The sequence below is a fragment of the Chlorocebus sabaeus genome, chromosome 11 (assembly GCF_047675955.1).
Source record: "Chlorocebus sabaeus isolate Y175 chromosome 11, mChlSab1.0.hap1, whole genome shotgun sequence".
In the NCBI taxonomy this organism is placed as follows: Eukaryota; Metazoa; Chordata; class Mammalia; order Primates; family Cercopithecidae; genus Chlorocebus; species Chlorocebus sabaeus.
The window spans coordinates 46,532,204-46,554,040 of record NC_132914.1 but is presented as its reverse complement, the minus strand read 5'-3'; the positions used below and the strand labels follow the sequence as shown (position 1 = coordinate 46,554,040).

Genomic DNA, 21,837 nt, shown 5'->3' with positions numbered 1-21,837 from the left:
GAATTGTTATAAAAACCGCTTTTCCACGAATGGTATTTATTGTTGTTACTGCAGATGTTAGCTATAATTACGTGCTATAGATATCTCAGGATGCCCTTAAATTCCTCCACTGTAAGCCACGGGCAACGACTGTCATCGACTGTAGTTTCTAGGAAGACCAGCCAATTCCAAGAAGGATGCTTGGCGGGAGAACCTAATGCCGGAAGCCTATTCGCGGAAAACTCTTCCTTCCCGGACGCTAAAGTCTGGCAAACCACATTGCCCGGCAGACCCCGCAGCCTGGGGCCGGCGCTCAAGCCGTGCATTCTGGGATTGGTAGTTCCCGGGCCTCAGTGTCGGCCTGTGCGCCCAGCTCCAGGAACTCGCCTTCCCAGCTTGCCTTGCGGCCGGGGGGGGGGTTCATCGCCGCGACCAGGAAACGGGAAAGATGGCGACGGCTCCTCGACGTTGAGGCCGCGTTGGGCGGTTCAGACTCAGGGTGGTGAGTCCCGGGCGGTGGAGGCGGTTCCCATGAGCTTACAGAGAGGGCGAGAGTCGGGGCACAGCGGTGGCCCCTGCCTCCTGGACGAGGCGGGAAAGAACGCCTCAGAAAAGGGGCATGAACCCGGGAAGCTCGGGCGGGCAGGAGTGAAGGGGCGCAGGCCCCAGGGGTAGTGTTGGCTCCTCTGAGCACAGGCCACGTCCCTGCACGATATTTTCCTCCCAGGATTCTGCCCATGGGCACAGCGCCTCTGATACCCCCAGTCTGACCTTATTCTTTCATGCTTCAAGTAGCCTTTGCTGCAGCCAAACTGGAACTCAGGCTTTTCTCTCGCAATCAGTCCATGTTTTCCCGCCTCTGCTCCGCCTCTGTTATTTCTTTTGCCGGGAATGACTTCTTTTCCGCGTCCTTAATTACATATCTTCAAATTCTACTTATACTTAAAGGCTCAAGCGTCACTTCCTCTACCAAGCCTTCCACGTCACCTTTTACAAGCGAAAGGAAACGCCTTTGAACACCTGTATTACTACATCTGAGCCTTGATACTCTTCTTGGTATGTGTCTCATACCCCCTATTGTTCTTTTTTTTTTTTTTGAGACGGAGTCTCGCTCTGTCGCCCAGGCTGGAGTGCAATGGAGCGATCTCTGCTCACTGCAACCTCCGCCTCCCGAGTTCAAGCGATTCTCCTGTCTCAGCCTCCCGAGTAGCTGGGATTACAGGCGCACGTCGCCACGCCCTGCTAATTTTTTGTATTTTTAGTAGAGACGGGGTTTCACCGTGTTCCCCAGGCTGGTCTCGAACTCCTGAGCTCAGGCATTCCACCTGCCTCGGTCTCTTAAAGTGTTAGGATTACAGGTGTGAGCCACCGCGTCCGGCCTGATAACCCCTGTTGTTCTAAAAATTTCCTGTGAACAGAATTTGTTTTTGTGACTCACATAGCACCTAGCACTGTGCCTTGCATACAGTAGATGCTTGGTAAATATGTCATTGAATGAAAAAAAAGAATGTGCCCCTGCCCTGCAAGAACTGAGGACCTGAAGATCTGGAGGTTTGAGAGGAAGGCTGCTGGGAAGCATGGCCAGAGTCAGCCTGGTTATTTGGCCCTTGTAATAATAGAACCTGTGATAAAAGTTGCCTGTATTTACTGTCTCCTCATTTTTCATTCTCTTCCAAACTTATTCCACTTGGGCTTCCATTCCCTCAATGCTACTGAAACAGCTCTTGTCAAGGTCACCAGTAATCTCCATTTTTCCAAATTCAGTGGTTGCTTCTCTGTCCCTTATTCCCTCTCCACTTCGCTGGTACTTGATTCCGTTGACCCCTCCCTCCTTGAAACATGTTTTCGGCTTCTTCGTTGCCATACTTTTCTTTGTCCTTTCTCACTGGCTGCTGGTTCTTTCCTTTCCTTTTCTGTGGTTCATCCCGTGGCTAGCTCCTGTTAAAGTGTTCCAGAGCTCGATCCTGGAGCTGCTTCTCTGTTTTTTTCTTTCACTATGCTGCCTACTTAGGTAATATCATTTAGTGTCCCATGGCTTTAAAAGCTATCTGTGTATTGGTGACTCAGGTTTTTGTCTATAGACCGTCTTCCCTAAGTTCCAGATTTGCATTTCTACTTGCCTTCTGGGAATCTCCACTTGGTTGTCTTACTGACATCTCACATTTAACCTGGCCAAAATGAAATGTTTGATTTCTTCTTAAATCTATTCCTTCCCTAGTCTTTTCCAGTTTGTTTGCTATGGCACCGCAAACTATTAGGTTGCAGAAACTATAAATTTAGGAGCTATCTTTGTGTCTCTTTTTTCCGTATCTCCCTTCAGTAAGTCCTGTCAACTTTGCCTCCAAAATATGCTCTGACACTGCCTACTTCTTTCCATCCCCATTGCCACCTTCCTAGAACAAGCCACTGCCATCTCTTGCCTAGAGTACCATAATAGCACTCTCAGTGGTTTTGTTTTCACTGTGCCTCTCTGCTATGTATTTTCTTGCAAGTCACCAAAGTATTAGATTGCTTCCTGTTTAAAGCTCTAAGATCCCCATTGCAGTTAAAATCCAGTTTACTCTGACCTGTAACACATTTTCGTTATCTGACTCCTGCCCAGCTCACTGAACTCATCTTGAATCAGTATTCCCCCTGCATCAGTGCTTCCCAGGCTCAAGAAGTCTTCCCACCTCAGCCTGGGCTCAGGTGATCCTCCCCAGGCAGGAGCAAAGGAGCATGGGCCCCATAGGTAGTATTGGCGCCTGGGGGTACAAGCCGTGTTCCTGGATGATATTTTCCTTTATTTTCCTCCCAGGCCTCTGCCTGTGAGCTCTTGAACACTTTTGAACTCAAGCATTCCACCCACCCTCAGCCTCCCAAAGTGCTAGGATTACAAGTGTGAACCACCACACCTGGCTGATTTTTCTTTTTTTTTCCTCGAGACAGAGGGAGTCTTGCTCTGTCACCCAGGCTGGAGTGCAGTGGCACTATCTTGGCTCAAAACAACCCCCATCTCCTGGGTTCAAGCAGTTCTGCCTCAGCCTTCCGAGTACCTGGGATTACGGATGCCCGACATCATGCCTGGCTAATTTTTGTATTTTTAGTAGAGATGGGGTTTCACCCTGTTGGCCAGGCTGGTCTCAAACTCCTGACCTCATGATCCGCCTACCTCAGCCTCCCAAAGTGCTGAGATTACAGGCGTGAGCCACTGCACCCAGCCTCTGGCTGATTTTTATAAATGTAAAATTTTATTTTTCAAAATAGACGGGTAGTCTTACTATACTATCCTGGCTGGTCTTGAACTCCTGAGCTCAAGTGATCCTCCCGCCTTGGCCTCCCAAGGTGCTGGTACTACAGGCATGAGCCATCAGGCCTGGCCACACAAATATGTTTTTAACTGACAAATGTGCAGTTGGGCTCACACCTGTAATACCAGCACTTTGGGAGGCTGAGGCAGAAGGATCCCTTGAGCCCAGGAGTTCAAGACTAGCCTGGACAACAAATTGAGACCTTGTCTCTAATAAAAATTTTAAAAATTAGTTGGGGCCGGGCACGGTGGCTCATGCTTGTAATCTCAGCACTTTGGGCACTCAGGGCGGATCACCTGAGGTCAGGAGTTTGAGACCAGCCTGGCCAACATGGTGAAACTCCGCCTCTACTAAAAATACAAAAATTAGCCAGGCTTGGTGGCACGTGCCTGTAATCCCAAATACTCGGGAGGCTGAGGCAGGAGAATCACTTGAACCTGGGAGGTGGAGGTTGCAGTGAGCTGAGATTGTGCCATTGTGCTCCAGGCTGGGTGACAGAGCAAGACTCTGTCTCAAAAAAAAAAAAAATGGGTCGGGTGTGGTGGCATGCGCCTATAGTCCCAACTACTTGGGAGGTTGAGGCAGGAGGATCGCTTGAGCCTGGGAAGTCAAGGCTGCAGTGTGCCATGATTGTGCCCTGCCCTCCATCCTGGGTGAGAGGGTGAGACCCTGTCTCAACAACAACAACAACAACAAAAAACAAACCTGACAAACATGCTAAGCTAGTTCCTGCCCCAGTTTCCTAGTACTCACATCTCTTCTATCTAATAAGGGTTTTTTACCCTGATCTTTTCATGGCCCTCTTTCCCATCATTCAAGTCTCACCTTAAATGTCAACTAAAACTTCTACCCTGAGCCATCTATCTGTTGTTTATACCCTTACCAATCATATCACTCTTTTATTCTCTTCATTAGCATTCATTACTATTTAAAATCCTTTCTGCTACACTAGAATTTACACTTTATGAAGTAGGAGACTGTTTTCTTTACTGCTTTGTCTCCATTACCTACAACAATTTCTGGTACCTTGTAGGTGCTCGGTGAATATTTGTTGAAAGAATGAATGATATCCAGGATGCTGTACAGAGAAAATAGCCCTCCTTTGGGATTATTTTCTTAGGGCTACAAGTGTTCTTTTTTTTTTTTTTTGAAACAGGGTTTTGCCCTGTTGCCCAGGCTGGGGTGTAGTGGCGTGATCTCGGCTCACTGCAGCTTCCGCCTCCCAGGTTCAAGCGATTCTCCTGCCTCAGCCTCCTGAGTAGCTGGGACTACAGGCACGCACCACCACGCCCAGCTAACTTTTTTATTTTTAGTAGAGACGGGGTTTCACCATGTTTGCCAGGATGGTCTCGATCTCCTGACCTCATGATCTGCCTGCCTCAGCCTCCCAAAGTGCTGGGATTACAGGTGTGAGCCACCACGCCCAGCCCAAGACATAGCTATTTCTATGTGATATGCATGATGTACTGATACAGAACAGTCAGTCACTTCTCAGGTGATTGTGAGATCAAATGGGTTGTCCTCACATTTTGAAAGTGCTTCCTGTTCATTTTTCTTTTCTTATCTTTATACAATTTTCCTTAAGGATATATGGCGGGGAATGGCATGAGAAAGGGGACTTGTAAGCTAAAGCTTAAGGAACTATTTGAGCTGAACCATCTGGGGATAAAATAAGTTGCGAGAAGTGTATCCCAAGTCTTTGGAATGATGATGAGGTGGTTGCAGATTCAGGCTTGCTGCAGTTTTAGCTCCTAGCTGAACTAGATTTCATAGTCCAAAGAATAGTTGACAGTGTGGGAGTGGTGTTCGGTGTCTCCCAGGTAGGAGGGAGACAGAAAAAATTCCTGCTGAAACCTTTCACAAAACTGGGTTATGCAGATGACCAAGGTTGTGAAAATCTGAATAGGGAATGTCAGTCAGGACTTCTGCAACCTCTAGTTTTGGATATTTAAAAAATATATATTTTGAAATAATTATAGTTTCACAGGAAGTTAAAAAATGTGTGTAGAGGTCCTGTGTACCCTTCACCAAATTTTTCCCATTGCATAACTAGAGGTACATTTCTTTTAATCTGAGTAAAAGTGTGTTTCTCCACTTAAATTCAGGTTTTCCTTGTGGTGCTAATTATAATATGTTCCAGATCTCGAAGTTAAACTTTTTTCTCCATTGAGCTCTCTTTATGAGCTGGAGAAATGTCTCTCTCAGATGTATGTGTGCTGACTGATCCTAGTGGGTTGGCAGACCTAATAAACTTCAAAGTAAGCAATGTAGGATGTTTCTAGAAGCGGTACACTATTCATACACTAACACTTCTTTTAATACTCTTTTGCAGTCTAATTACAAAAATATGGTATATTCACTGTACATATCTAGAAATGAATATATAAAAAGGAATCGGCCAGGCACTGTGGCTCGCGCCTGTAATCTCAGCCTTTTAGAGGCTGAGGCAGGAGGATTGCTTAAGGTCAGGAATTTAAGACCAGCCTGGGTAACATAGTGAGACCCTGTCTCTACAAAAAATAAATTAGCCAGGCGAGGCAGGAGGGTGACTTGAGCCCAGGAAGTTGAAGCTGCAGTGACCTATGATTGCACCACTGCACTCCAGCCTGGGTGACAGAGTGAGACCCTGAAAGGAATTACAGGGAGACAATATAGTATAGTGAGTAACAGTGGTCTGTGGAGCCAGACTGCCTGCAACTCTGCCACTACCTGTCTGCCCTCAGACAAGTTCCTTTATATACCTGAGCTTCAGTCTTCTCATCTGTACGGTAGACATACTAATATATCCACCTCATAGGATTCTTTTGAGGGTAAGTGAATTATGTATAAGCAATTTATAGCACTGCCTAGTACATTGTAAGTACTCTTCCTGCTCATTACAGATGGCAGGAGAGCTGGTTGACAAAAAGGACCGTGATGCATCACCTTCCAAGGAGGAAAGGAAGCGATCACGGACTCCTGACAGAGAGCGGGATAGAGACCGGGACCGGAAGTCTTCCCCATCTAAAGATAGAAAGCGGCATCGTTCAAGGGATAGACGTCGAGGAGGCAGCCGTTCTCGCTCTCGTTCCCGTTCCAAATCTGCAGAAAGGTAAAGTAACTTTGTATATTGTTACATGGAAAGGGAGCGTACATTTCAGATTTTTTCCTTGTTGGTTCTTCTGATGCCTCCAGTATTAGGCTTTTTTTTTTTTTTTTTTTTTTTTTTGAGACGGAGTCTCGCTCTGTCGCCCGGGCTGGAGTGCAGTGGCTGGATCTCTCAGCTCACTGCAAGCTCCACCTCCCGGGTTTACGCCATTCTCCTGCCTCAGCCTCCTGTGTAGCTGGGACTACAGGCGCCTGCCACCTCACCCAGCTAGTTTTTTGTATTTTTTAGTAGAGATGGGGTTTCACCGTGTTAGCCAGGATAGTCTTGATCTCCTGACCTCGTCATCCGCCTGTCTCGGCCTCCCAAAGTGCTGGGATTACAGGCTTAAGCCACCGCGCCCGGCCTTTTTTTTTTTTCTTTTCTTTTTACTGAAACGGAGTCTCGCTCTGTTGCCCAGGCTGGAGTGCAGTGGCTTGATCTCAGCTCACTGCAAGCTCCACCTCCTGGGTTCACACCATTCTCCTGCCTCAGCCTTCCGAGTTGCTGGGACTACAGGCATCCGCCACCATGCCTGGCTAATTTTTGTATTTTTAGTAGAGACAGAGTTTCACCGTGTTAGCCAGGATGGTCTCGATCTCCTGACCTCATGATCCGCCCACCTTGGCCTCCCAAAGTGCTGGGATTATAGGCGTGAGCCACTGCGCCCGGCCTTTTTTTTTTTTTTTTTTTTTTAAAGATGGAGTTTCACTCTTGTTGCCTAGGCTGGAGTGCAATGGCACGATCTTGGCTCACTGCAGCCTCTGCTTCCTGGGTTCAAGCAATTCTCCTGCCTCAGCCTCCCGAATAGCTGGGATTATAGGCACCCACCACACCCAGCTAATTTTGTATTTTTAGTAGAGACGGGGTTTCTCCACATTTGTCAGGCTGATCTTGATCTCCTGACCTCAGGTGATCCACCCACCTCAGCCTCCCAAAGTACTGGGATTACAGGCGTGAGCCACTGTGCCCGGCTAGGCATCTACTTTTTGTACATTAATCTACTCCTATCCCAGTTGGACCTGCAGGTGGTTTCAGTTTTCCTCAGTGACCCAACTCTTAAAAGTTGAGAGGGAACTTGTAAGATGAAGGTCCGGGTTATCAAGGAAGGTTCATTTGTGGCTGGGTGCGGTGGCTTATACCTGTAATCCCAGCACTTTGTGAGGCCAAGGTGGGTGGATTACTTGAGGTGAGGAGTTTGAGAACAGCCTGGCCAACATGGCAAAACCCTGTCTCTTCTAAAAATATAAAAATTAGCCAGGTGTGGTGGTGCATGTCTCTATTCCCAGCTATTCGGGAGGTGGAGGCATGACAATTCCTTGAACCCGGGAGGCGGGGGCTGCAGTGAGCCGAGATCGCACCACTGCACTCCAGTCTAGGCGACAGAGCGAGACTCCATCTCAAAAAAATAAAAAAGGAAGTTTCATCTGTTCACATAGTCAATGACCTGTCATTGCCATTAATACTTAACAGTACATCTCTGATCTATAGAAGCTTCTTAGAATTCCCTCGTTATTTCCGTGAGAGATACATTCTCTAATTTGTAAAACATTACTTTGGCACAAGAGTATAGGAACTTTCTCAGGGCTGCAGTGAAGCAAGATACTTTGGAAATACCAGTGAATTCTTAAATTTGCGGTCTTCCAGAGAACGACGGCACAAAGAACGAGAACGAGATAAGGAGCGGGATCGGAATAAGAAGGACCGAGATCGAGACAAGGATGGACACAGACGGGACAAGGACCGGAAACGATCCAGGTATATGAAGGAATGAGGGGGCTTTAGGGGAATGCTCCCATTTCTTCTCTGCACTTGAGTTGACTCAGCTTCTTATGAAAGTAGATTTCTCTTAACAGATTTTGTTGGTAGTTATTACAGAGGTCTTTTTCTTATTTATTTTTATTTTATTTATTTTTTTAAAGCAGAGTCTCACTTTCTTGCCCAGCCTGCAGTGCAGTGGTGTGATCACAGCTTACTGCAGCCTTGACTTCCCAAGGCTTAGGTGATTCACCCACCTCAGCCTCCTGAGTAGCTGGACTACAGGCATCTGCCACCAGATTTTGGTTTGTTTTTGTTTTTTTTTTGAGACAGAGTTTTTGTCTTGTTCCCCAGGCTAGAGTGCAATGGCACGATCTCAGCTCACTGCAACCTCCGCCTCTTGGGTTCAGACAGTTTTCCTGCCTCAGCCTCCCAAGTAGCTGGGAATACAGGCATGCGCCACCACGCCTGGCTAATTTTTGTATTTTTAGTAGAGACAGGGTTTCTCCATGTTGGCCAGGCTGGTCTCAAACTCCCGACCGCAGGTGATCCACCCACCTTGGCCTCGCAAAGTGCTGGGATTACAGGCATGAGCCACCGTGCCCGGCCTCTTTTTTTTTTTTTTTTTTTTTTTTTTGAGACGGAGTCTCTCTGTCGCCCAGGCTGGAGTGCAGTGGCCGGATCTCAGCTCACTGCAAGCTCCGCCTCCCGGGTTCACGCCATTCTCCTGCCTCAGCCTCCCAAGTAGCTGGGACTACAGGCGCCCGCCACCTCGCCCGGCTAGTTTTTTGTATTTTTTAGTAGAGACGGGGTTTCACCGTGTTAGCCAGGATGGTCTCGATCTCCTGACCTCGTGATCCGCCCGTCTCGGCCTCCCAAAGTGCTGGGATTACAGGCTTGAGCCACCGCGCCCGGCTTTTTTTTTTTTTTTTTTGAGATAGAATCTTTCTCTGTCACCCAGGCTGAGTGTGGTGGCACAATCTCACTGCAACCTCCACCTCCTGGGTTCAAGCGATTCTGCTGCTTCAGCTCCCCAAGTAGTGGGGATTACAGGCACACGCCACCACACCTAGCTAATTTTTGTATTTTTAGTAGAGACGAGGTTTCGCCTGTTGGCCAGGCTGGTCTCGAACTCCTGACCTTAGGTGATCTGGCCACCTTGGCCTCTCAAAGTGCTGGGATTACAGGCATGAGCCACTGTGCCTGGCCTGTATACAAAGTTCTTATCAGGCCCTGAAAGTATAGGTTAGAATTCAAGGCAGAGGACAGAATGCTCCTAACAGAAACTCAGTGGGGTTGTTTGAATTCTCTTATAGATTAAGCTTAGATCAGGTATGGGGAAAGATTGTTGGGATTGATAGGAATGAAAAATGATGAGGGAATATGGATAACAATATCTTCTTGGCTTGTGGTGGGGTGGCCATGTAGGCTAAATTCATTGTGTATGAAAGAGTTAAGGTGGGACGGGCACCGTGGCTCACACCTATAATCCTAACACTTTGGGTGGCCGAGGTGGATATATCACCTGAGGTCAAGAGTTCGAGACCAGCCTGACCAACATGGTGAACCCTCGTCTCTACTAAAAATTTTAAAAATTAGGCCGGGCGCGGTGGCTCACGCCTGTAATCCCAGCACTTTGGGAGGCTGAGGTGGGCAGATCACGAGGTCAGGAGAGTGACACACCATCCTGGAGAACATGGTGAAACCCCGTCTCTACTAAAAATACGAAAAAAATTAGCTAGGCATGGTGGCGGGCGCCTGTAGTCCCAGCTTCTCGGGAGGCTGAGGCAGGAGAATGACATGAACCCGGGAGGCGACAGAGCTTGCAGTGAGCAGAGATCACGCCACTGCACTCCAGCCTGGGCGACAGAGTGAGACTCCGTCTCAAAAAAAAAAAAAAAAAAAAATTGCCAGTGGTGGCAGTACGAACCTGTAGTCCCAGCTACTCGGAAAGTCCCAGCTACTCAGGAGGCTAAGGCAGAATTGCTTGAACCCAGGAGGGAGAGGTTACAGTGAGCTGAGATCACACCATTGCACTCCAGCTGGGGCAACAGAGTGACACTGCGTCTCCAAAAAAAAAAAAAAATTTTAAACAGCCACAACCTGGCTAATTTTTGTGTTTTTAGCAGAGACAGGGTTTTGCCATGTTGGCCAGGCTGGTCTTGAACTCCTGACCTCAGGTGACCCACCTGCCTTGGCCTCCCAAAGTGCTGGGATTACAGGCATGAGACACTGCGCCTGGCCTAGAGGAAACATTTTTGACATTAGTAGTAAAGTCCCACTTCCCAAAGGAGATTAGTCTCAAAAGGAGATCTGGGTAGAAAGGGGCCAAGAACAGGGCCATAATTAGGTTTCAGAGCTGGCAGAATGACCATGCCTGCTAAGAGTTTCAAGACATGATAGATGACCGTGAGCCAGTCTTGTTGAGTCATGGGGAAACTTCCATTCTGTTTTTGGGGCTTAACTTGAACCTCATCCAGGGGCTGAAGTAAGAGTGATGTGGACCTTTCTTGTTCCTTTTCCTCAATCAAAGCTTATCTCCTGGCCGAGGAAAAGACTTTAAATCTCGGAAGGACAGAGACTCTAAGAAGGATGAAGAGGATGAACATGGTGATAAGAAGCCTAAGGTGAAGGAGAGGAAGGATATTTTTCATCTTCAACCCGTGCGTTGCTTTGTTGATCTTTAAAGGGAAGAGAGCCTTTATAGACTAAAGTTCTGTGTTTTATCTTCAGGCCCAGCCATTATCCCTGGAGGAACTTCTGGCCAAGAAAAAGGCTGAGGAAGAAGCTGAGGCCAAGGTAAGTACTTGGGAGTCTCCATTCATCTGCTCAGGCTGCCATAACAAAATACCACAGACTGGGTGACTTCAACAACAGAAGTTAATTTTCTCATAGTTCTGGAGGCTGGAAGTCTGAGAGCGGAGTGTCAGCAGGGTTGTTTCTTCTGGGGCCTCTCTCCTTGGCTTATAAGACTGTCTTCTTCCTCGGCTCTTCACATGGTCTTCCCTGTGTACACATGTACCCCTTGTATTGGATTAGGGCTCACCCTAAAAGGCCTTTTTTTTTTTTTTTTTTTTTTGAGACAGAGTCTCACTCTGTCACCCGGGATGGAGTACAGTGGCGTGATATCGGCTCACTTCAACCTACGCCTCCCAGGCTGAAGCAATCCTCCCACCTCAGCCTCCCAAATATCTGGGACTACAGGTGCGTGCCACAACGCCCAGCTAATTTTTGTATTTTTTGTAGAGTCAGGATTTCACCATGTTGCCCAGGCTGGTCTCGAACCCCTGGGCTCAAGTGATCTGCCCTCCTTGGCCTCACAAAGTGCTGGGATTACAGGCATGAGCCACTGTGCCCAGCCTAATGGGCTCATTTTAACTTAATCACCTCTTTACATGCCCTGTCTCCACATACAGTCACATTCTGAGATACTAGGGGTTAGGGCTTCCACATATGAATTTTGAGCTGGGTACAGTGGCTCACACCTGTAATCCCAATACTTTGGAAGGTCAAGATGGGAGGATCACTTGAGCCAGGGATTTTTAGACCAGCCTGGGCAACGTGGTAAAAACCCATCTCTATAAAATTTAAAAAATTAGCCGTCTGTGGTAGCATGCATGTGTAGTCCCAGCTACTTAGGAGGCTGAGGCAAGGATATTGCTTGAGCCCAGGAGGTTGAAGCTGTAGTGAGCCATAATGACACCACTGTACTGCAGCTTGGGCAACAGAGCAAGAGTCTGTCGCAAAAAATATATATAACGTGTATTTTTTGTTTGTTTGTTTCTTTTGAGATGGAGTCTCACTCTGTTGCCCAGGCTGGAGTGCAGTGGCACGATCTTGGCTCACTGCAACCTCCGTCTCCCAGGTTCAGGCAGTTCTCCTGCCCCAGCCTCCAGAGTAGCTGGGACTATAGGCATGTGCCACCATGCCCGGCTAATTTTTTGTATTTTTTAGTAGAGATAGGGTTTCACTGTGCTGGCCAGGCTTGTCTCGAACTCCTGACCTCGTGATCTGTCCGCCTCGGCCTCCCAAAGTGTTGGGATTTATAGGCACAAGCCACTGCACCCGGTCACATTTTTTTTTTTTAGAGATAAGGTCTTGCTTTTTTGCCCAGGCTGAAGTACAGTGGTGAAATCACAGTTCACTATAACCTCAAACTCCTAAGCTCTTATGATTTTCCTGCCTCAGCCTCCTGAGTAGCTGGGACTGTAGGCACATACCATCGTGTCTGGCTGAGTTTTTTTATTTTTGTAGAAACAAGGTCTTGCTGTGTTGCCCAGGCTGGTCTTGAACTCCTGGCCTCAAGCAATCCTCCCATCTAGGTCTCCCAAAGCACTGGGATTACAGGCATGCGCCACCACGTCCAGCCTGAAAAAACACAGAATTCTGTAGGGGACGTAGTTCAGTCCATAACCGAGTCCAAGGCCTATTTATGTTTTCCTCAACAGGCTTAATGCTTGAGCAAATATTTTTGGGTTCCATGCCATCTCCCCATTAGTGATGTGATTGTACCCTGCTCCTAGATCCTTTGTTGACAGTTCCAATCTGTTTTGTAGCCCAAGTTCCTCTCCAAAGCAGAACGAGAGGCTGAAGCTCTAAAGCGACGGCAGCAGGAGGTGGAAGAGCGGCAGAGGATGCTTGAAGAAGAGAGGAAGAAAAGGAAACAGTTCCAAGACTTGGGCAGGAAGATGTTGGGTTCGTTATTCTACCCTGTGTAGCCACTAGATGGAAGAGGAAAGAGTGGGATGAGATACAGTGTCTCTTAGGAGAGATAGAAACCTGTTCACTCTGGAGTTTGGAAAAGGGAAGGATGGTGGGAGTTTATGAGAAAACATTTTTCTGTTAGATCTCCATTTACCCCATATCATAAGTCTAGCCCTTTTTTTCTTCATTTGATGTTCCTCATCTGGATTCCCTCCATTCCCTCTCCTCTTTTCTTCCATGAGCTCTTCTGCAGCTTTGCTTTCTTTGATCTGCAGAAGATCCTCAGGAACGGGAACGTCGGGAACGCAGGGAGAGGATGGAACGGGAGACCAATGGAAATGAGGATGAGGAAGGGCGGCAGAAGATCCGGGAAGAGAAGGATAAGAGCAAGGAACTGCATGCCATTAAGGTGCAGGCCTTGGATCCATCTTCACTTCTCTCCCACACACAAAAATGAGGTTTAGTTATTTGGCCATTGTGATCTCTGCATGTGAGAATTGGGCCTCAAGGCTCATGTGCTTTGTGTTCCCTCCCTGGGCAGGAACGTTACCTGGGTGGCATCAAAAAACGGCGCCGAACGAGACATCTCAATGACCGAAAATTTGTTTTTGAGTGGGATGCATCTGAGGACACATCCATTGACTACAACCCCCTGTGAGTGGCTTCAGGCCTGAATTCTAGGTCTTTTCCACTAGGCAGTCCTAGAGAGCTGATGACTACAGAGGTGGAGGAAGTAAGACAAGCCGGGATGGAAAATTGGTAGACTGGTAGTCAGCCAGCCCTCTGGTGGAAGAAAGACCCTGTCCAGGAGGAACTGTTTCATATTAGTAGTCTGCCCTTCCCTCCTACTGCCGTAACAGCTCCTTCTTTTTTCTTTTCCTCTGTCTCAATCCCAGGTATAAAGAACGGCACCAGGTGCAGTTGTTAGGGCGAGGCTTCATTGCAGGCATTGACCTCAAGCAGCAGAAACGAGAGCAGTCACGTTTCTATGGAGACCTAATGGAGAAAAGGCGAACCCTGGAAGAAAAGGAGCAGGAGGAGTGAGTGATCAAGGCTAGGGTGGCTGGACAGAGCCCAGAGACTCTACAGAAAGGAGTTGGAGGGCACTGATTCTACTTACTCCTCACATCCTGCTCCAGGGCAAGACTCCGTAAACTTCGTAAGAAGGAAGCCAAGCAGCGTTGGGATGATCGTCATTGGTCTCAGAAAAAGTTAGATGAGATGACGGACAGGGACTGGCGGATCTTCCGTGAGGACTACAGCATCACCACCAAAGGTGGCAAGATCCCCAATCCCATCCGATCCTGGAAAGACTCTTCTCTGCCCCCACACATCTTGGAGGTCATTGATAAGTGTGGCTATAAGGTAAGGAGGGGTAGATTGGCCCAAAAGATCTGAAATGTTCCTGCACTAGTTTGGGAATAGAGAACTTTGTTCCTTGACTATTTGGAGCCATCACTGCTATTGGGTACCAATGTGACATTTTCTGTCACTTTCTGGTAGAAGCGTCAGCTTTTAGTGATTATGTTTCTTCTTGGGGTCCCCATTTCTGTGCACTGTACTTGGCATCCTTCCATTGCACTAGCAGATGTGCTTACTACTATCAGTGGTAGCCCAGGTTGTATAATTCTGCCTGTACCTATTACTCTTTCTCGGGGTCACTGCAGGAACCAACACCTATCCAGCGTCAGGCAATTCCCATCGGGCTACAGAATCGTGACATCATTGGTGTGGCTGAGACTGGCAGCGGCAAGACAGCAGCCTTCCTCATCCCACTGCTGGTCTGGATCACCACACTTCCCAAAATTGACAGGTGGGGTCAGCTGGCACCAGCTGGAGTGGGTTTGTCTGGGTAGGAAAGGTGAAAGTGGCAAAAGAATGTTTGTTTTTTGTTTCACGTCTATAATCGGAAGCTTGCTTCTTTATTCTTGGTTCGATATTAGGGAATAATTGGATCATGATATCAAAGAAGTGTATGTTGCTGGCAAAGACCTGGAGAACTTTGCTATCCTGGAGTCTCTGAGTTTTATTTTTTTATTTTATTATATTTATTTTTTTGAGACAGAGTCTCACTCTGTCACCCAGGCTGGAGTGCAGTGGCACGATCTCGGCTCACTGCAACTTCTGCCTCCCAGGTTCAGGTGATTTTCCTGCCTCATCCTCCTGAGTAGCTGGGAATTACAGGCATGTGCCACCACACCCAGCTAACTTTTGTTTTTTTGTTTTGTTTTGTTTTTTTTGAGATGGAGTTTCGCTCTTGTTGCCCAGGCTGGAGTGCAGTGGCGCAGTCTCGGCTCACTGCAACCTCCTCCTCCAGGTTCAAGTGATTGTCCTCCCTCAGCCTCCTGAGTAGCTGGGATTATAGGCACCCATCACCACGCCCGGCTAATTTTTTTGTATTTTTAGTAGAGACGGGGTCTCCATGTTGTTCAGGCTGGTCTCTTAACTCCTGACCTCAGGTGATCCGCCTGCCTCAGCCTCCCAAAGTGTTGGGATTACAGGCACGAGCCACTGCGCCCGTCCTTAATTTTTGTATTTTTAGTAGAGATGAGGTTTCACCATGTTGGCCAGGTTGGTCTCAAACTCCTGATTTCAAGTGATCTGCCTGCCTTGGCCTCCCAAAGTGCTGGGATTACAGGCGTGAACCACTGCACCTGGCTGAATCTCTGATTTTTATTTCTTTATTTCTTTATTATTTATTTTTGTTTTTTTGAGATGGAGTCACGCTTTGTTGACCAGGCTGGAGTGCAGTGGTGTGATCTTGGCTTACTGCAACCGTAGCCTCCCAGGCGCAGATCCTCCCACCTCAGCCTCCCAAGTAGCTGGGATTACAGGTGTGTTCCAACATGCCCAGCTAATTTTTGTATTTTTTGTAGAAACAGAGTTTTACCATGTTGCCTAGGCTGGTCTCAAACTCCTGGGCTCAAGTGATTCACCCACCTCAGCCTCCCAAAGTGCTGGGATTATAGGCTTGTACCATCTTGCCTGGCCTCTGGACTAACTTTTTTTTTTTTTTTTTTTTTTGAGACAGAGTGTCTCTTGTCAGGCTGGAGTACAGTGGCACGATCTCAGCTCACTGCAACCTCCATCTCCTGGGTTCAAGCGATTCTCCTGCCTCAGCCTACCAAGTAGCTGGTATTACAGGCGCCGGCCACCACCCCTGGCTAATTTTTGTATTTTTATTAGAGGCAGAGCTTCACCATGTTGGCCAGGGTGGTCTCAAACTCCTGACCTCAGGTGATCCGCCTGCCTCAGCCTCTCACAGTTCTGGGATTACAGGTGTGAGCCATAGCGCCCAGCCCTGGCCTCTGATTTTTAAGTGAGATCATTGCATTCTTTTCTCATCATCCTCCCCATTCCGATCGCTTCCCATAAGAGTGACTTTGTCTTGCTCTGGCTTGTGGTTGGATAAGAACCAAAGCTCACGAAGCTGTGGGATGCCCCATTTACCACAGAATCGAAGAGTCAGACCAAGGCCCTTATGCCATCATCCTGGCTCCCACCCGTGAGTTGGCTCAACAGATTGAGGAAGAGACCATCAAGTTTGGGAAGCCGCTAGGTATCCGCACTGTGGCTGTCATTGGTGGCATCTCCAGAGAAGACCAGGGCTTCAGGCTGCGCATGGGTTGTGAGGTTTGTTCTTCTGTCTAGCAGCCAGCCTGCTGTCTGGGAAGGCTATCTTGGGGCTTTGTTTCTAGTTTCTGGAATAGATGTGCAGTAGAATGAAGAAAGGAGCTGGTTTATATGTATGTGCTATTTATTGAGAACTTATGCACCAGAGTTTATATTACAAATAGTATATATCATATATATTAGCTCATTAATTCTCACAATAATGTATGAGAGTAGGTAGTGATATTTCCTTGTTATAGATCAAACTGAGGTTCAGGTTAAGAACTGCCTGAAGTCACAAACAGCTGGCAATGGGCAGAGCTGAGACTCTTATCCATAGCCTGTGCTTTTAGTTACTCTTTACTCTGCCAGACCAAATCTTTGTCTTTGTGCATTGCGTTAATCTCAGGAAAGTGGAGGAGAGCTTTTTATGACAAATCTGCTGTAGAAATTTAGTCTTTTTACATTTTTTTTTTAAATTTAGTCTTTATACAACCCCCTTCATGGTATCCCTTAGTCTCTCCCATCTAAGAAAGTTCCTTCTTCAGGATCTGAAATGATTTGCCAAAAAAAAAAAAAATAAATAAGGTTTCTACTGATTTTGCCTCCTCTGTCTAATCTCTGCATCTTACTCAGAGACCTCATTCGTTCCTGAGAAAATCCAGGCAACAAGTGATTTCATGCTGGTTTGCAGGAGCCTTTACTGCTAAACATAACCAGAGGTTGGGGTACAAGTTCCTCAGCATTGGAGGTCTGTCACCCAAGTGGGTGGATAGTTCACAGGAAAGAAAAGAAGGGACACCTGCTGGGCTGTAAATGATTATACTGTACTACTCAGATTGTGATCGCTACCCCTGGGCGTTTGATTGATGTGCTGGAGAACCGCTACCTGGTGCTGAGCCGCTGTACCTATGTGGTTCTGGATGAGGCAGATAGGATGATTGACATGGGCTTTGAGCCAGATGTCCAGAAGATCCTGGAGCACATGCCTGTCAGCAACCAGAAGCCAGACACAGATGAGGCTGAGGACCCTGAGAAGATGCTGGCCAACTTTGAGTCGGGAAAACATAAGTACCGCCAAGTAAGGCTGCTTCCCTGGGCTGGGAAAAGTGGGACAGGCCAAGGCAGATGGATCACTTGAGCTCAGGAGTTTGAGACAGCCTGGGCAACATGGCGAAACTCCATCTCTACAAAAATTACAAAAATTAGCTGGGCATGGTGGTGCGCACCTGTGGTCTCAGCCACTCCGGAGGCTGAGGTGGGAGGACCTCTTAAGCCTGGGAGGCCAAGGTTGCAGTGAGCTGAGGTCGTGTCACTATTCCACTCCAACCTGGGCAACAGAGTGAGGCCCTGTCTCAAAAAAAAAAAAAAAAAAAAAAAAAAAGGAAAAGTTGTACAAGTTTGCCAACCTCCTATTGGGCCTTTCTTGCCTTAGGTGGGCTCAGAGTACATGTTTCTAGAATGAAGTGTGCCTAGGTACGGTCCTCTGACAGTCCTAAGGGTGGAACCGTTTAGCTTAGCCCTGAAAAAACGATTCCAAAGACTTATGCTGCTACCGGGACCACAGGTGCTAGCAAATGCTCTCAGGCCTTCCTGTCATAAGATGGAAAGTGCCTTGATGAACGGGTACTGGGGAAGGATGGGAATTCAGAGGACACTATTTTCTAAGGTGGTGGCTATCAAAGCCTATACTGCAACACATTTTAGATTCTTTAGTCTGGGCTGGGTTGGTGACAGTGGGATATGTAATTATGCCTGCCTGGGTGCAGGGCTGAGCCTCTTGTTTTCGTAGACAGTCATGTTCACGGCCACCATGCCCCCAGCGGTGGAGCGTCTGGCCAGGAGCTATCTTCGGCGACCTGCTGTGGTGTACATTGGCTCCGCAGGCAAGCCCCATGAGCGTGTGGAACAGAAGGTCTTCCTCATGTCAGAGTCAGAAAAGAGGTATGAGGGCACCTGAGCCAGCGGAAACAGGGTGGAGAATGAAATGGCTCTCAGAACTTTTTTCAGTGCAAGTGCAGGGCAGGGCAATTGCTTTGCTGTGTTGAGCTGCTATTTTCTTGGGCAGAATGTCATGGGCGTTGAAGACCCTGAAAGTAGTGTTCACAGATCAGGGCTGGGCATTTCACTTGGAGCGGGAGGTATTATGCATCTCGTCTTTCTCCTCTTCCCTCCAGGAAAAAGCTGCTGGCAATCTTGGAGCAAGGCTTTGACCCACCCATCATTATTTTTGTCAACCAGAAGAAGGGCTGTGACGTGTTGGCCAAATCCCTGGAGAAGATGGGGGTATGTCTGGCAGGGGAAAACAAAATCTGGCCTCTGTGGCACTGCTTTCTGAATCTAGCAAGGCCCCCTAGGCTCTTCCTTTTGATTCTCACCCTTTCTTTAACCTGTCCAGCAATCAACAAGTCAGGACCAGGGTAAAGGGTGGTTTGAGGGAGTAAAAAGAATGGAGTCAATTGCTGGGACTCCCTGTCTGCTGCAGTAATGCCAGCCAAAGCTGCCTTAGGTCTTCATCCTGGTGAGGTGGAGCCAGGGAAAGGTTTGAGACCCATATCCTGGCAGAGTCTGAGGATCTAGAAAAGAGTAGGTGAAAACTGTGCTTAGATATGTTGAGGAGAGGAGGTGATGGGGTCAGAAGGGAGCTGATAATCAGTGTCCTTTACTCCTGTTACTGGTGCTTGAGGGGAAGGGTGTGTCCCTGCCACTCAGCTCTTCAACTTCCTTAAACTTCTTGATCCCTGCTTTCTACCCTGATCTTGCCGCTAATTCTCTGAGGACTTTTCATCTGTTTGGCTCCACAGCTCTCCCAGCTGCTTTGCCTTTGACTTTACTCTGTGTGTCCCTGCCACACCACACCTTTTTCTCTCGTCCATCTCTTCAGCTCACTTGTTCTCTCCTTCCTTTCACTGCAGTCATTCTTTCTCTTGCCTCCTTCCCTTTCTCCTACCCTGCTGCCCTTTCTAACCCTCCTCTGTCTGTCCCATTCCTCTGAACTCCTGTCTCTCTCCTTGATCGCATTGCTCACTCTACCATTCTTCCAACAGTACAATGCTTGCACACTGCATGGTGGAAAAGGCCAGGAGCAGCGAGAGTTTGCATTGTCCAACCTCAAGGCTGGGGCCAAGGATATTTTGGTGGCTACAGATGTAGCTGGTCGTGGTATTGATATCCAAGATGTGTCTATGGTTGTCAACTATGATATGGCCAAAAATATTGAAGGTAAGTTCCAGGGAAAGCAGCTTCAATCCAGGGTGAAGTCAGATTCCTTATGGTGTCCCACTCGAAGTCAGGGTGCTGTCCATGGGGGGCTGTTACTGCCTTCCTCAGCTCCAAGTCTGGGATTGTTTGCTCCCATGAGAAGCGCTCCTGTCTTTTATCTTACCTGGGTTTGTTGTCCCAGCAGCTGTGTCCTCAAGAGTGTGAAGAATGAAGCTAGGCAGCTGTGGGTCTTAGTGTGGTGGGGACTACAGTCAGTAGGAGGACAGGGGAGATGGGCACCTGGAGAGGGCACTGTGGGCACCTCAGGTTCAGGCAGGACGTGCTGTATTCCCGCCTTTGGAGATGGGGTGGGAAGGATGCCCCTAGAAATGGAGGCATCAGACACGGCTCCCCCGGGCATCTGGGCTGTGCTGAGTGACGTTCTTCCCATTCCCCAGATTACATCCACCGTATTGGCCGCACGGGACGAGCAGGCAAGAGTGGGGTGGCCATCACCTTCCTCACAAAAGAGGACTCTGCTGTGTTCTACGAGCTGAAGCAAGCCATCCTGGAAAGCCCAGTGTCTTCCTGTCCCCCCGAACTAGCCAACCACCCAGATGCCCAGCATAAGCCAGGCACCATCCTCACCAAGAAGCGCCGGGAAGAGACCATCTTTGCCTGACAGAGCACTCTTCCTGTGGGCTGAGGGCATCTCCGAAGCTGCCTGATGCCTGTTCTTCAGAAACCTCACATCCCTCTTTCCAGGTCCTCACTCCTGGGTTACGGGGGCTTAGGAAAACAGTCAGACTCCCTAGCCCAGACCCTCAGGTCGGGAGGCCTGCATGTGGGACTGCAAAAGGAGAGGACGATGCTGTCGGAGGCAGGGAGAGGAAATTACCACAGCTTTTTGGCTCAGCTCTGCCCTTCTTTGCTTTGGGATTGCAGTGGGCCATCAGCTCATGCCAGGCTATGGGGGCAGCCAGTTGGCATTGCTCCCCAGACTGAACAGAAACCTGGCTGCCTAATGGGACCTCCTTTGGCACAGACTTGACTGTGTAACTGTATAAACTGCAGCAGCATCGTTGCCCTGGATGCCCCAGGGGACCTGGCACCATGAGGATTACGGACAGTGGAATCTTACTGTCATCTGGACAGCTGTTTTCCTGTTTGGATGGTAAAGAAAGTCGAGCGCCTTTAGACCTGTGCACAGTCCCGCACCAAGGGGTGCTGTGTGCTCTAGGCATCCCCTCCCCCAGGGGATTTTCTGAGTAGATGGGGGAACAGGGTGAACTGGCTGTGTCCATCTTTGTCACTGAGTGAAATCTCTGTTTTCTATTCTCTGAGAAGATAAGTTTGTATGTTCTGAGAATAAATACGTGAATACTAAGGCTGTTTATTTCCCAGCTTCTCCCTGGCAGGAGGGACACCACTGGGTGCGGGGTGGGTTGGCTTGGAAAATGAGAGACAGTCACATTAAGAGCAGAGCAGAGGGTCTCTGCTGATGATCTTGAGTGCATAGGCGGACTTGAGGGGAGATGCAGAAGCCATGCAGGACTGTAATGCATCTTCCGCCCCTGTTGTAGCCTGGTGGAATGTGTGGCCCTGGCCTGGACACCCGCTAGGAAGCTTTAGGCCAAGGTGAGAAAGGAAAGCAGTTGTGAAATTTTGGCAGGTGAGGCAGTTGGAACCACTCTGCCACTGTGTGCCCAAGGCCTGGTCTCAGCATCTTTGCTTGCGGCTCCCTAGTTGGACCCATTGCTCCTGGGAGGGGATGGTGCAGGACGGGTGGACTCAGCTGTGTCAGGCTGTGGTGATAGGAACGCAGGGCTGCAGTCCTCCCCCCGTACCCCTCTTGTTCACATGCTCTTCTTACCCCACAGAAAGAGTTGGCCTAGTACACGGAGTTCAAGTTGTAGCTGCTTCTAGGGCCTTTTTGGCCTGGCACAAGGATAGTGTAAAGCCGTGACCAAGCATCTTCTTCCCCACATCCCAGGACAAGCTCTTTTCATGCTGCTGGATGTCTCCCTTTTGACACCTGGGCATGAGGAGTGAGGATGCCTGGGAGTGGAGTGCCTCCCCAGCTCTGCCTTTGTCCCCTTCCCGCCGGACAGATTCTCTGAGAGAACGGCGGCCCAAACACATCTTTCCCTCCATCAGACTTGGGCCGCA

The 21,837-nt window shown here is 48.5% G+C and overlaps 1 protein-coding gene across 1 annotated transcript; it reads left to right on the top strand.

The window, feature by feature from the left end:
• The first annotated feature begins 391 nt into the window (after nt 1-391).
• DDX23 (DEAD-box helicase 23) lies at nt 392-21,055 on the top strand. The gene is made up of 17 exons (XM_008003082.3): nt 392-481; nt 6,152-6,360; nt 8,041-8,151; nt 10,685-10,778; nt 10,885-10,950; nt 12,708-12,846; nt 13,131-13,264; nt 13,397-13,509; nt 13,752-13,895; nt 13,995-14,220; nt 14,523-14,668; nt 16,311-16,488; nt 17,306-17,548; nt 18,260-18,411; nt 18,645-18,753; nt 19,515-19,689; nt 20,127-21,055. The coding sequence occupies exons 2-17, from the start codon at nt 6,152-6,154 to the stop codon at nt 20,348-20,350; spliced, it is 2,463 nt and encodes an 820-aa protein (XP_008001273.1). The 5' UTR covers nt 392-481; the 3' UTR covers nt 20,351-21,055.
• The last annotated feature ends 782 nt before the right edge of the window (nt 21,056-21,837 follow it).